General features: G+C 35.0%; 1 protein-coding gene across 3 annotated transcripts in view; it reads left to right on the top strand.

Moving 5' to 3' along the window:
• Positions 1–16463, top strand: part of KMO (kynurenine 3-monooxygenase) — a 44011-nt gene that overhangs the window by 22878 nt on the left and 4670 nt on the right. For all 3 annotated transcript variants that reach the window (XM_081297557.1, XM_081297556.1, XM_081297558.1), the window contains 7 exons: positions 44–92; positions 4207–4294; positions 6047–6212; positions 9409–9480; positions 10241–10362; positions 12381–12528; positions 14635–14692. In XM_081297557.1, the coding sequence (XP_081153683.1) occupies positions 44–92; positions 4207–4294; positions 6047–6212; positions 9409–9480; positions 10241–10362; positions 12381–12528; positions 14635–14692 (703 nt within the window). The remainder of the gene's footprint in view (positions 1–43; positions 93–4206; positions 4295–6046; positions 6213–9408; positions 9481–10240; positions 10363–12380; positions 12529–14634; positions 14693–16463) is intronic.

A 16463-nucleotide genomic window follows, 5' to 3' on the forward strand; every position in this document is an offset into this window, starting at 1 on the left:
TTTCTAGTCTGTAGAAACAGTTTCTACTCTGTTTCTCTTGCAGTATATTCTTTCCATAAGCAGAGAAAACTTAAACAAGGATCTACTGACTGGTAAGTCTGATGCTTTTATTTACCAGGTTGAGGACAGCACACTCATCTTGTCACATGATTTGGGGGAATTTTCTTACTATTGCTTTTTATGGGTTATAAAGAGAAAGGTTATGTACATTTTAATGTCCTTGAAAAGTAGAAGTAATGCAACCTTCAGTGTCTCTTTTTGCTCTTATCAATTATGTAAAGAAAACTGTTTGTTCATTGTGCAAATTCCTGTTGTCTCTTAGGCACTAGCATGAATGAGTGCTCACTCTTGGTGAAGAACTCACAGTCAAAAGGGACAACAAGGGCTGGGGTTGTGGCTCAGCGGTAGAGCGCTTGCTTCACACATGCAAGGCCCTGGGTTCAATCCTCAGCACCACATAAAAATAAATAAATAAAGGTATTATGTCCAAAAAATAATTTTTTTTTTTTTTTAAAAAACAGGGACAACAGAATGGTCAGACAATTTTGCAAAATGACATGATTAGGTGTGCATTTAGAAAGACAAGAAGCAGTGTGGAGGCTGAGAGAGGGTTGCAATCTTGAGGGCATTGCCATATCGCTGAATGAAAAAACAGGGCCTTGGTTAAGCAACATGTTTGGAGGGGAGGGTGTAGATTAATGATATTTGAGATAAGGGATAGAGGAGATAAGGGATAGAGGAGGCTGAGAAAGAGGAACGTGTACAATATAACCCTGAGGTTTCTAATTTGAGTAACTAAAAAGGTTTGCTCATTAATGGAAAAGTCACTGGATTATAAATTAAATTTGTAGTTTGGATAACCAATCCAATCATACCCCATGCACCTTTTGGCCTTTACTAACTTTAAGCATAGATCATTATAGTTTCTTCTCTTCAGCATTTGTACTAAACGGATTCATCTCCAGAAACACATGACGCTTAAGTGTTTCTTTTCTTTTAAACCAATTCCTCTTGATGTAGTCCAGCAACCTCCCATCTTCAGGGGGCAGAGGCTCAACATGATCTCTCTTTGTTTCCCCACAGTCCTCTCACAGAGAGTTTGTAACATGCCTGTCAGGATGAATTGAATTGAAATGAAATGAAATGAATTGAAGAATTGAACAGATTCAATTGACTGATTTGGGGGAATCATTCTAGCTAATTCATCAAGAACTTTGGAAACAGGGCATGGAATTCTTAATCCCATTCCTTTAGTTAAATTTAGCAGACTATCTTTCGGATAGATAGGTGAGTAAGGTGGGACTGCTTGGTGAGATGTATTCATAATGAACCTAAGAAAGCAAATAAACTACAAACCAGTTTTTAGCAGTATAGTAGACCTAAGACAACCTCTTTACAGAAACCTCTAGTTTTACTAAGATAAAAATAATAATAAACATTCTTCGAAGCATCAGGCTTATGTGCATTGATTTATATAACTCTGTCAACAACTTTGTGAGAAAGGAATTATTTTTTAATCTCAATTTTATAGATGGTGAAATGGAGGCTTAGAAATATTAGGTCACGCTGTTAATGAGTAGTAGAATCTGGATTTGAACTTGAGTCTGTTTATTCCAAAGTCCATGCTTTTAATTACTCAGTTTCCACCTCTAATATCAATGAAACACCTGCTAATACTAAGGTGCTAAAACATGGGGAAAGTACAATCTAGTGGTGCACAGGACATAATTTTATAAACACCACGAATATATTAATAAAATGAATGCTGATTCTCTTAACTCAATCTTCACTTGGCATATAAAGTTCTGCATTTCTTTGCAAGGCATAAGATGTGTGAGCCATACATATTCAGTCAATTATACATGCTCATTTCTCTCTAACTAAACAACCTCCTGTTGGAAAGAATTGCAGCTAACTGTATCCTTGCATCAACATTTCATGCAGGATTGTTTCATGGTTCGCTGTTCTCTGGAATGTTATTAATTGTTAAGCAAAACAAGACAGAAAAAGAATGTGTGATCAGGAAGTGTGATTAAATCCTTCATCAAGCCTGTTGAAACTGGCTTTTCTTTATTCGCAGTATTTCTCAGGGTCTTTATTATACCAATTAGCACTGTGGAGTTTCTAAAGCAGCTGGGGTCACAAATATCAACCACAGGTGTAATTTGGAGCTTTACATAAACAACACTTAAAAAATATTAAAAATTAGTGAAATAAAATTTAATAAAACTACTGTATATGTATTTTCTAATGCTAGGAATTGAAGCCAGGGTTTTGCATGCCACTGGGCAACACCCCCTGACCCTTAATAAAATATATTAACATAATATGTTTAAAATATTTTCATTTCAATGTATAATCAATATAAATTATTCACGAGCTATTTTTATTGCTGTATGCATATGTATGTACATATATATTAAGTTGTCAAAATCCAGGGCATGCAATATATCTCAATTTGGACTAGCCACATTCCAAGCATATTTCATGTGACTGGGGACCAGCACAGGACAGCTCAAGGGAGCTAGAGTGTTCAGTATTTCTCTACGTCTTTGACTGCAGAACCGTTTTTTTTTTTTTTTTAAAGCATCATATCCAAAACCAGCATTTGGTGGAAAAATTTGAGTTGCACAATGCTATAAATTTATGTAGAAAATTAAATTAGTAAAAAAAAAAAAGTTTATTCTATGAGTACCCTTTATATTTGTAAAATGGCTTCTCAGCTATCAGGTAAACTCTGATTTCTGTCAAGTTATTTACCAAAAGATTTTTTTATATACATAGATAAATTTCTTTGGTTTAGCAACTCTCATATTTAAATATTCAAAAACTTCCAATCTGATATTCAAGACTCCTAAAATCTTCAGACCTTAAATCAATCCAACAAAACACAGTGGAAGAAGACATATTGAGATGAAATGGAGAGATAAATTAGGAATATTGAGTTGGAAGTCAGAACCCGTATCTCAATTCCTCTAAGTTTTTTCAAATTCAGTATTTTTAATTTAATTTTTGACACCCAAAAACCAGTACTAAATTAATGTATACAATTTGATGGACTTGTACTTAAATTTTTATTATGTGTGAACTCAAGGATTTTACCTTTTCTTCCAGGATTCTGAGTACTCTAAGATGAAGGGTTTTGAACTAAGTCATCTCCAAGATTTATTCCAGCTCTAATACCTGTATTCTGATTTGTACTTTTAAAAACAACAAATAGCCTACTTATAGATCTTCTATTCATGAGCATTAATAGGGTCAAAAATCATTATTGGACTACTGTAATAAAATTTGATTGTTAGTTCAGAAAATAAAATTCACTCTGTTTTATAGATTATTACCAGGCAAAGAAAAAAGCAATAAAACAATTTATTTATTCAACCATGTTTCAAAACTTCTTACTCTTTCCCCCCCTTTCATGTTTCAAAGCTTCTTACTCTTTACTCCTTTTTCCCTCCTAACAATTCCAGTGGTTCCCCCTCAACCCCAGCACTGGGGATTGAACTCACTATCACTAAATTATACCCCAACCTTTTTTATTTTTTATTTTTTATTTTCAGACAAGGTCTTAATAAGTTGCTTAGGCTGGCCTCAAACTTGGGATCCTTCTGCCTCAGTCTTCCAAGTCACTGGAATTAAAAGCATGTGCCACCAGGCCTGGCAATATGCCAGTGTTTGATTCCAAAAAGACTTAACAAATCAATAGTCTGTCTATACTTGTGATAATTTGAATTAGAAGTCCAGAGGACTTGCTAAAAAGAGATAGCAAGACATGTATAATATGAGGAAAGGAGTTTGGCTGACTATCTCTAATCATAATAAAACCTTAAATTGGAGCTAACTTTTGAAATATGATGCCTGTTTCGTTACAAGGGCACTAACAATTACTGGAATGCAAGAGTTTGCAGAAATGCAATTGTGTGTGTGTACATATGTATGTATGGGTGTTGTGCTGGGAATAGAACCCAGGACCTTGTGCATGCTAGGCAAGCCCTCTACCACTGAGCTCCATATTTTTAAAAACTGTGAGTATAACTGATTTTTATTTTGAATTTGCCAAAATTTGTTGAACTACCATTTTAACAAATTTGTTTTACATTGTTAAGAATAAATATATCATATTCTTCCCAGAAAATGATTAAGATTCAATTTGATCAAGTGAAACAATTGAAATGTCTGTTCAATTTCCCTTCTTTGTTTCCTCAGCTGTTGAGAAACACTCCAATGTGAAAGTGCATTTTGGCCACAAGCTGGTAAAGTGCAATCTCGAGGAAGGGATGGTCACAGTGCTTGGGTAATCAATGGGGCAAGTTCTTGACTGCTAGGAGGTGGAGGGGTGGAGGCCTGGAATGGAGAATTGTATCTGTAAACTTTGTTCTTTGTCTCTTTTGAAAGAGTTAAATGATTACTAAAAGAGTAATTCACACAGTTTCTAGACTCAAGAAATTTTAGATTGAAAATAGGCTCTGGGTGCCTACTGAATACCAGCACCAGTGATTTGTCTTAATTTTCATGCTCTCTCATCTTCCTATAGTCTTTGACACTGGAGACCACTCTGCTTCCAATTCTCTCTTTCCTGGAAATAGGTGGCCCTAGCTGCCCTGTTTCTTCTGTCCTCTTTCTGGGTACTCTTCCTCTGCCTCACCTTGGCTGATTGTATTTTTTCTACTATTCTAAGCATGGTAGCTCATTCTTGGGATCCCCATTCATGACTTCCACAACCACTCGTAAAACTATGTGGATTTAAAATGAGCATATCTAGTCCGGGCCTCTGTTTTCAAATTCTCAATCCTAATCAATGAATGTTAATTTCTCAACCACAGGTTCATCTTGCCATTATTTCAAATAATCCATATCTTGATCATCTATTTCTCCCCAAACCTTTCCCATTCCTGTCTTCCCTGGTATCATTACCAACATAATTAGAACTATTCTTGATGTGACCTTTTTCCTATTTTTACCCATTAAAACTGTAAACACACTGCAGTCTGTCTTGCACCCCACTGACTTGCAGGTCTGAATTCCTTCTTCCTGCTGCCCAGCAGTGTCCTGCTCTCATCCTGCACATGTAAACTATTGCTATTACCTGCATTTTGCCTCCATTTCAAATTTTCTTAAGTGAGTTTTATTAAATTACCACTCTTAATACATTATCCTTTTACTGGAAAAAAATATTTTTCTCTCTGCAGTAAGTATTTAAACCTTTTATCTTTGCATCCTGATTTTTTTTCTCCCCTCCACACATTTGACATTTTACAGATATCCCTACAAATCTATGGGCTCCTTATCCATAGATTCAGCCAATTTCAGATCAAAACTGAAAAAAAAAATTGCATCTGTACTGAGCATGTACAGACATTTTTTTTTGTTATTATTCCCTAAACAACACAAATCTTTACATAGAATTTACATTGTTTTAGGTTTTATAAGTAATCCAGAGACGAACTAAAGAAGATGGGAGGATGTGCATCGGTCATATGTAAATCCCACCCTATTTTACATAAGGAAATCAGCAGATTTTGGTATCCGGGAACCAACACTGAGGAATAAAGAGGGACAACTGTATTCTAGTGTTAAGCTTATCTTTTGACACCCTTTGCTCAAGCCAAACTTGTTAATCTTAAAAAATCCTGATCACATCCATGTAGTTGTTCATACATTCATTTATACATCTGGAATGTATAAAAGTACTGTTCATTCATGCACTTGGAACACCTTACCCTTTTCTCAAGATTCTCTTCCTTCATGCAGAGAAACCAACTCCTTGTCACACTTTCATGGGCTAACAGGTCTTCAATAATCAGTACGTTTGTCTATTATTCTCATTCTCATAAGCAAAACCATTACTGGGATAAATGTTTTCACTTTAATTTTATATCTGCTAACTCAAAGCTCTACATTAGGCACATGAAAGTGAATTTTTTGATTTACCTATTGATCTACTACTTTTCATACCTTAAGAGAAGTACATCATCATTTTCACCAGATTATTTTTGTGGGTGGTGGGGGGGGGGAGGGAATGGTGATGATTCATTCTGTTTTTCAGATCTGACAAAGTCCCCAAAGACATCACTTATGACCTCATTGTAGGATGTGATGGAGCGTACTCAACGGTTAGAAATTACCTCATGAAGAAACCCTGCTTTGATTACAGTCAGCAATACATTCCTCATGGGTACATGGAGTTGACTATTCCACCAAAGAATGGGGATGTAAGTCCTTTCCCTTTCCACATCCCTCTCCCTAGGAGCGAAGGAGAGTATTCTAGTGTAGTGGCTGTTAGTGACATGTCTTGAGCAGTTTTGAGGTCTACCACAAGAACTTTGTAATTGATAGCAAATCAGATGTACAGGTATCGCTTTAATAACATCATTATATCACTCTCACTCAATCTTTTGATATGCTTTCTTGAGTGAGAAAGAAAAGAGTGTAGTTTTAACCACTCTACTGGAAACACACATCGGATTTGTATTATTATGATAATGTCATTTGTCTATGTTCTCTTGGGAAAAGAAAACAGATTGGGACCCAATTCTCCAGTACACTGACAATCCAAGATATTTATAACCATGATTTAATTAAATTTTAAGTAATAAATCAAATAAACTGTTGCAAAGAGATTTTCATTGTGTTTTCTCATTCCCTAGTATTTCTGTTAAACAATAAGTGTCATCAGAGGCAAATAAGTGTATGCAAATTTTTACATAAAATTTGTTTTCATACATTTTATTTTTAAAAATGAAAATTTTATTTTAAAATATTTTAATATTTTACATGTGAAATGAAATATATCTTTAAAGTATAAAATTAAATTTAAAAAATTTAAAACATTCTAATATTTTAAATATATAATAAAAATTTAAATTTTATTTGCTTTGTCATTACCAAATAAAAATAGGAACCTGTTAAGGATAATTAAAATATTAACAAAAGCAATAAGAATTTTGACTTCTAAAAGGTGTCAGTAAATGCTTGATTTGCCTACAAAATAGTCATTATAAAGGTGCTGACTTAATCTATCCTAGCTAGTCAGTTTGGGACAGCTAGTCAGTTTGGGACAGTGGTGTTGCATACCAGCCTACTGTATAGGTCAGTCAAATCCATATTTCAACGTTTTATTGCCTTTTTATTTCTTACTCCTGGTCAAAATATATTCATTAATTTTTCAGTGATTACTTTATGGTTTTCAGGTAGGTCCTATTCTGGATTTTTCAGGGTAACAGAATTCTGTTGAAAAATTGTCCTAGACTTAAGTAGAATAGTTCCTACCAAAGTAGATTTAAGACAGCCATTTATTTTCTAGCTGTAGATAATTAATAGTAATGATTAATGCATCCTTTTTTTCAAACACACTCTTTTATGAAAGAGTGCTTTTTCTCTTGTTTGTTTGCATTTGTTTTTGAGATGGGATCTTGCTATGTGACCCAGGCTGTTTTTGATCTTCCTACCTCAGCCTCCCAGGTAGCCGGGACTACTTAGCCATTTAGAAAGTGCTTTGACATGGCAATATGACTCAGACATGGGAACATTTTTACATGCAACCCCCAAACCCATGAAACTTTCTCACTTTTCCTCTCCCCTGCCCTTTTCTTTCTTTTATCTAATGTAATGTATACAACAGACATTTGTACTCTTATCTCTGGTGATTAGAGTGGGAATGAGAGGTTGGTTAAAAAAAAAAAGGTCTTTGGGTTCGTGTGTGTGTGTGTGTGTGTGTGTGTGTGTGTGTCTGTGTGTGCCTGTGTTTTGTGGTGCTGGAGATGGAACCCAGAGCAAGTACTCTAGCACTAAGCTATACCTCCAGCCCTGGAAGTTCATCTTAAAAGTTGTTTTTGTATAGATAACAAACTATTTTGCCTTGTCCTTTTATGTTTGGAGGGACTTACCATGAGTGGACTAATGGGATTTTTCTGAGTCTGACCTGGGAATTGCTATTCCTAAGGATATCTACTGAGAGCATGATTTGGTAATATAGAGGCTGAATATTTAAAGGATTATTTTCTAGGATCATGGAGTATGTGTGAATATTAGTATGTTCTTGGCATCCTACTCTCTCTCTATCTCAATGACATAGAAACCATTTTCTGAGGAAAATAGAAAATATATATTATATTCCAAACTATTTCTAATTACTGTTGCAGTGAATGACAAACAAAATTGGTTTCAGTTGTTAATTCTCCTCACTCCTTAGCTTTTGGAGTTTTAATGGTATCATGGTCACAGATACAAAAGATAGCAGGAAGGGAAGGCAAGGATGTTTTCTTCTTGCAGGCTGGCCTCCTCAGGACCCTCCTCAAATGTTAGGCTCATTTAAGCCCCCTCTGTCTGGTTGTACACAAAGCCACTGTCTTTTACTTCTTACCTAATCTATGTTTTCCTCTTTTATACAAATCCCTTCTTTTAACCACACCAGCCCCCAAGTACTTCCCTGCCTGTCAGGCACAGACCCTTCTCCTGAGACACAAAAACCTTAATACAGTGTGAAAATGCCAGGGTGGACACCTAGCCTGCCTGGACCCTAGCTGACTTAATCCAGTCATCTGCCTGCATAAGAAATAAGCACAGGATGGAAAAAGGAAAAGTAAATTTTATGCACTTAGATCAAACTTGGAGAAGCAGCTAGATTGTTTCTCCACCAGTCCCACACAAATGGTTAAAGTTTATACAAATAAAAGTCAGGAGACACATGTAGATTTTTCAAGGCTGTTCTTGGCCAGAGAATGTGTCAGTTTTAATTTCCTTGGCATCTGTCCTCAGCATGAGGAAGATATTTATTCTTCCTCAACTTTTGTTGAGGAAGTTCGGGAGCTCTCTGTTTCAATTACACTGTTCTTATAGTATTTATTCCACTAAAGAGATAAGACTCCTTCCTACTATTTATGTTGTGGGAAACAAAATTTTTTTAGCCTTGTGAAATTTAAGCTTAAAATTTTCCTAGACAGTATAAAAAAGTACCAAAATAAGGTCTAAATTATTATGTATATATATACATATATATATATACACACATACCTATATATCTACCCTCATATATATTTTGTTTATTTGTATTATATATGTTTGTTTACATAAATATATGTGTATGTGTGTATATATATATATACTATATATATATATGCATATGTGTATGCATGTATATGGAAAAAGAGAAAGAGAGAAAACATTATAGCATGTTTTCAATCTTGAATTATACCTGGTATCAAAAACCTACCTAAGGTTGAGCTTATAAAGACAGAATGTAAAGTATTTTCTAACCAACTTCTATTTTGTGTAGCAGCAGATAAGTGTATCACAATGTATATTATATTGATTGAAATTACTGTGAAAACAATATAAAGCAGAGTCAATTTTATAGATGTGTTATATCCAAGAACTAATCAAACATATATATGCTTTTTATTTCTGCAGTATGCCATGGAACCGAATTATCTGCATATTTGGCCTAGAAATACCTTCATGATGATTGCACTTCCTAACATGGTACCGATTCTCATTTTGCATCTATAATTAATGTTTTTTTGTACCTAGTATGTGAATACCTAATTGATCTCTTCATTGTTTAATCAATTTAGTGATTATATCTGAAAGCTTAAGATTATTGCAGAAAAACCTGGGAAGGAAGTCCAATTATTTATTTTGGAAAGGAGGTTTAACTTAGTTTAATGAATAATGGGAGTTTATGTGTCATCTCCATCAAAAACAGTCTGGAAGGAAATGCCTCCCCCAGTAAGGTGAAAGAGATTTAGGTTACATAGTATGAAGAACCTCCAGCTTTCAAGGTCTGTAAGACATTGGAATATACATTATCAAAAAAGAGCTTGGGTTTTCTTTCATTAGACCCTGAGGCTTTTTTCCTATGTAGATGTCATCATCTGTTCTCTGGTTGGTCTTTTTCCTCCTGTTGCTGTCTATCCTGTGGTCCAGTGCCTTTGATACTATCTTAAAAACATGAAAAAGAAAAGAAATAAAATCAACCAATCTATTAGTAATCTAAGGAGTGTAGTGTTTGCTTAGTGAACATGGAAAGTTTAGATGGTAGAACTTCTACTAATCAATAAGCAAGGAAGCCCGGGAGCACCCCTGGAACTTAGCAGAACTTTCTTCTAGAGATGGGGACAAAGTGATGATGCCTTTTCTGTCTGATTGGACATTCCTTACCGGAGCTCCTTGGTCCTTAAAAGAAGCCCTGCAATTTAGGAATCTACTTTCCTTTCTCACTCTGTTTCTCTTCTTCTCACAGAACAAATCTTTCACGTGCACTTTATTCATGCCCTTTGAAGAGTTTGAAAAACTTCTAACCAGGACAGATGTGCTGGATTTCTTCCAGAAGTACTTTCCGGACTCCATCCCTCTAATTGGAGAGTAAGTTTCAAAATGCACAATTACGCCTTTTGCTTTATTGGTTTGAATTATTCCAAAGTCAAATAAAGGTTATGCAACTTATTTGTTTTGATTAAGCAAGACGGATTATGAAGTAACCTGGACAGAAGTCTACATAGAGCAAAAGTCTAAGTGAATGTTCTGCTGTGAGCAGGAATTCTGAAAAAGTTCATGCCATGTCCAGTTTCTCCTGGAAAGACAAGCCACCAGTGTCCTAGGACTGTCATGTATCTGTGCAGGCTCCTCAGGTTCCTTGGGCTCCTTGGACTTGGCTGTGTTTCCTTCTACTAGGAGACACAGAACAGATACATCTAGCAACCTCAGTCTCAGATCCAACACTTACTGGTTATATCAGTTTTCCTGTCTTGGGTCCCTCATGGTAAAATGCTGATAAATAATAGTACCTAACCCGAAGCATTACTATGAGGAGCCAATGAGATCATGCTGACAAATCATTTAGCACAGGACCTGTAGACATTAGGTTATGCACAATTGACAGCTGATTGTATTAGCTTTCTGGCTTTAGATCTGCTGCTACTCTAACCTATGTCATTACCCTTCCTTTGGACCAGGTTGTGTACTCTCAGAAGGGCCCCTCCTCCCACTGACTTTTCCTCCTGGAAACCAGCTCTGTTTGTGCACTAATGATATCCTTATGAAGGCAACCCAGTGCTGCCAGAAGAATATATGTTACTCTGTTCAGACTGCTGTAACAAAAACCCCTTGACTAGGTGGCTTATAAATGACAGAAATCTATTTCTCAGATTTCTGGAGGCCTGGAATGTCCAAGAATAAGGTGCCAACAGTTTCAGTGTCTGATGAGGGCCTGCTTCCTAGGTCACAGAAGGCAGTTTCTCCCTGTGAACACACACCGTAGAAGGAATGAGGGGTCTCTCTAGGGTCTCTTATGAGGGCATTAGCCACATCTCATGGTGGCTCTGCTATCATGATCTAACCACCTCTCAAAGGCCAAACACCATCACACTGAGGATTGGGATTTCAACATATGAATTTTACAGAAACATAAACATTCAGGCTATAATAGAGCAAGATTTTAATATTGCTTCAGCCCCTTATTTTCTCGAGTTTCACCTTTAAAATGGTATCATAATTCCTACTTTTTAGGGTAGTTAAGAAAATCCAATAAACAAGGAGAAAGGGATAGTTTACTGTTGGCCCTTAGTAAAAAGGATCTTTTTAAAAATTGCTAGTTTACCTTCTTTTCCTGTAGACAAAAATCAGTCTGTATTGATCTCTCCTCAAACATGGAATGTGTCTGCACATCACATTTAGCCCTTATTACTTTTAAATTTTTTCCATGGCTATTTCTTGCCTCTCCAGTCAGATTTAAGATACTTGAGGGTATGTACTGTTTCTCTATTTATAGTTTTCACAAAGCCCTTATAGATGCATTATAAATGCTAGAGTTTTTTTTTTGTTTGTCTGTTTTATGTCTTAGTCATCATGTTGCATAATAAATCTCTTGAATTTTTCCTTCTGAAATTTTGTGCCCTTTGATTAACATATTCCAGTCCCTCTAAATACTATTTTGGTTGCTATTGTTCATTTCCAAATACATAGGATTTATGTTAATTTTAATTTTGGTTTGTTGTAGACTAATCAAATGCATAATAGTGTTTGTTCAATATTTCCATAGAATACTAAAGTATACCAATGCATTTAAAAATTTCATGACCTATGTGCATGATAATGTCTTCATGACATCACATATGACACAGAAATATTTTAAATTGTTCAAATGTGGTCAAGCTTGTTCTTTTGGGATATGATTAATATTGTGGCAAATCAAGAAGTTAATTAGAACAATGGAATTTTAAGACTGGTAGAAATTTCACTTTTCCCTTTCCTATTTTCTTCTTGACATTCTTGTGTGTTTTTCAGTAAAATCTTGTATTTATAAAGCCAACAACTTTGAAAGAATCCAGCAGAATTTGATACTTAGTTTAAAGTCTTTTTATTCTGCTTACTTTCTTCTGAAGGCAAGCCCTGGTGGAAGATTTCTTTTTGTTGCCTGCCCAGCCCATGATATCTGTAAAGTGCTCTTCCTTTCACTTTAAATCCCATTGTGTGCTGATGGGAGATGCGGCTCATGCCATAGTCCCATTTTTTGGACAAGGAATGAATGCGGTGAGTTTTTTGTTTTGTTTTGTTTTTCCCCTAGGTAGGTTCTAGAAATATTTCCAGGTTAGTCTCAACCTAATTGTCTTAAATAAAAGATAAATCTAAGATTATCCCCATATGATAACCAAGAACATAGTCAATTAAACAATTATACCATTGCTTAATTAGATCAATTGCTAACTCTAGTCAGGATTTGGATTATTTTCTCCAGTATCCAATGTAGAAAAAAAAAATAAAGCATAATATAGTATTCTGTTCAGTTGAAAAATATATCAATAGCTCAACATTTGGAAACTTGGTTCTCAGTAATTGAAGATTTCATTTTTTTATTAAATTTTAATTTTTTAGTTGTTGATAAAACTTTATTTTTATTTATTTATATGTGATGCTGAGAATTGAACCCAGTGCCTTACACATGCTAAGCAAGCACTCTGCCACTGAACTACAACCCCAGCCCTCAAGTCTTAATTTTTAAAATAAAGTTTGCCTAGAGACTATGCACAAGTATATGATATTAGCCTCAAAAACAGGAAAAAAATTCCAAATTATCTGTTTCTTCTCTACTTTTTCTTTCTAAAGGAAAGGGAAAGGGAAACATGATTGACAGGGTTAACTAAAATTCTGAAATGGATTAAATGTTGAATACAACTGCCATCATGGAAATTTTAATAATCTGACCAGAAAGAAATTTCTGAAAAAATAGTGCTTAAATACTGAATGTTATTTACAAAATTCTAATTAATTTTCCGTATGTATTTAAGTATGTATGTGCACACATGCATGCTAATAGTTTATTAATCATTAGTCACGTTTTGTTTTAGTGATTAGAATATATTCTAAATTTTAAAAGAGTTTTTTTGTGGGGGGGGGAAGCATTCATTCATTTATTTTTTTAAAAAAGAGCCTTTGAATGTAATCCACTGCATTTTCTACAGAGCAGTGGTAAACATTTTGTATTACTGAAATTTAAGAAGATATCAACTGATAATGGATTAAGCATCCAGGTATTAGAAAGTCTGTGTTCAAATCTTACCTCCAAGGTGTATTATACAGTGTATTCTTGTACAACTAACTTACTTTATCTTTACTTTCTCATTTATATAACTGGTACTTTAATAGTATCTACCTCAGAATTTTGTGGAGAGTAAATGCATTATTTGAAATGAGAAATTAAAACTGTTATGTGAACCTTATATGCTATCTTTCATTTCTAAATTCCTATGCCATTAAAATCCTGTATTCTGAACTGTAATTTATTTGACAAATAAATTTACTTACTTTAGATGTGATTTCTATAATGGATGTTAAGTATATTTTTAAATGTTTTTATATCTTCTCTAAAATTATAGTTTAATTTGAGCCATGCATAATGATGCAAACCTGTAAATCCCAGCAACTCAGGAAGCTGAGGCAGGAGAATCTTCCTGTTTGAGTTCAAGTGCAGCCTGAACAACTGAGGGAAACCCTGCCTCACAATAAAAATAAAAAGGGCTGGGATGTAACTCAGTAGTAGGGTTCAATCCCTAGTACCACACACCAAAAAACAAACAACAACAACTACAATAACAAAAACCTTATAGTTTGAATTCCTGGAAAACAGGAAACAATTTTTTATTTTTCTTATTCCTCACTACATTTAGCATAGCACTTTATCAATTTTGATTTAGGAAATTTACGTTAATCTTGAGGTATAGGAACTAAATTAATTTTATCCTACCATTAAATTGTTCTAAATGTGAATCTTAAAGAACTGAATGGTTTAAATATTAAATTCTAAACTTCATGGTAGAATAATATGGTTATTTGTTCTTTTCAAAGGAGAACTGGAACCCATTGACATTATAGTAGTATAATTTAAATATTTGGTCCTACTCTCTATCACTATAACCATATAAATATGAATTGAGCAAAGACAGCACCATCAAACATGCAGTTGATGGTCTTTTATCATCATAATTCAGTGCCAGGTAATGACTGAAGTGCTATGTACTGGCTGAAGATAAACAGCTTATGCATTATACTCACCGATGCACATTCTGTTTGAAATTGAGCAGTTTGTAATTTTTTATTTATCATTTCATTTATTTTTTCTCATTGTTTTTCTTGTTTCAGGGATTTGAGGACTGCTTGGTATTTGATGAGCTAATGGATAAATTCAATAATGATATTAGTAAGTAAAATTTCTCAAATGGTCATGGGCTAGCCCCACTGACTAATTGTAAGCCTAATTTTGATCCTCAGTGATCACAAACCCATGATGTGTATTCCTCATTCAGGATTATAAACTTTTTAGTTAGCAATCTCTGCCATTATTGTTGCCCATCTCAGACAATGGACACCCACCTCCATTTGTTCATGGAAGTCTTAGTCAGTTTTCCATTACTATAAAAAAATACCTGAGATAATCAACTTATAAAGAGAAAAGCTTTATTTTGGCTCCTAATTTTGGAGGTTTCAGTTCACAAGCAATTGGCTCTGTTGCTTTGGGCCTTTGGTCAGGCAGTATATCATGGCAGGAGCGCATGGCAGAGCAAAAACTGCTTACTTCATGGCTGGAGGACAAATAAGAGACTGGAGTCCCCACGATCTCTTTGATGGGCATGTTCCTAATGTCACAAAGATTCCCCACTAGCCCCACCTCTTAAAGTTTCGACCACTTTCCAATAGCGGCCTCTTTGGGGGCAAGGCTTTACTATGTGGACCTTTGAGGGACACTTAACAATCCAAACAGTACCAAGCTCATTGCAGCCATCTATGCAAAGATAAAAGTTCAGAATACCAAAACTAGATGGAGTCGTGTTCCTTTTTCTTCCTTTTCAACCTAAGTAAAACCCCCTGCCTGCATCCCTTACAGAGCACCCTCAGAAACACTCCAGTGCTTTCTTGCTTTTTTCCCTATCAAAGTTTGCAGCAAATGAGTCATCTCTAATGCTTTTCCTGATACTAGGCACTCTCCCTGGGACATTGGCAGCTCTAGTGGGTCGGTTTTATATGATACTATGTGACATAATTACACCAGGCCATGCCAAAACCAAGGGTAGGTTAGGACTACAGGCATAGATTTTTGTTACTGTTGTATCATTTCTTTCTCTAGCCGGGTGCCATAGTGCTTGCCTGTAATCCCAGTGGCTCAGGAGGCGGAGCAGGAAGATTCCGTGTTCAAAGCCAGCCTCAGCAACTCAGCAAGGTCCTAATTAACACAGCAAGTCCTCAGTACAAAACAAAAACAAACAAACAAACAAAAAATGCCTAATTCCACCAGGAAATCTCCAGATTTTCCTCAGGTCTCAATTCTTTTATAGTTGTAAAACTCAAGGTCCAAACAAAGTTGATCAAGACACCAAAAAGAAAGGAAGGTTGCAGCTGATACTTCCATTTGTCTTTTTTTTTTTTTTTTAAGTTGTCAATGGACTTTTATTTTACTTGTTCATTTATTTATATTCGGTACTGAGATTTGAACCCAGTGCCTTACACATACTAGGCAAGTGCTCTACCACTGAGCTACATTCTTTTGATTAATTAGAAATTGATTCAGTCAATGTATTAATTTTACAAATATTGAAGTTGTAACTTTTTATGTAAAATTATGAAACTAAATGTATACATAAAAGGAATTGGAAACAATAGCCCAGGAACTGTACAAACTTTCCCTGCTTCCCAGCATCACGTGTTCTCAAAAGGTACCTCTGAATTTAAACCTGTTTCGGATAAGAGGTAGACTAGAAAACCGACCTTGAAGTTTATACCCATATTTGAATAGCAACTCACAATCTTAGCTGTGTGATCTTGAGCAAGTCACTTAATCTTTCTAAAACCTTCATTATTTTTCATCCATAAAGTAGGAATAATAATATGAAGGAGTTGTGAAGAATAAATAAAAGAATCTATGTAAAGCATTAAAAAGAAAAAAAGAGAAATCATGGTATAAAGTAAGTTCATAG

This window comes from Spermophilus citellus (assembly GCF_964194105.1).
Source record: "Spermophilus citellus genome assembly, chromosome: 6".
Classification (NCBI taxonomy): Eukaryota; Metazoa; Chordata; class Mammalia; order Rodentia; family Sciuridae; genus Spermophilus; species Spermophilus citellus.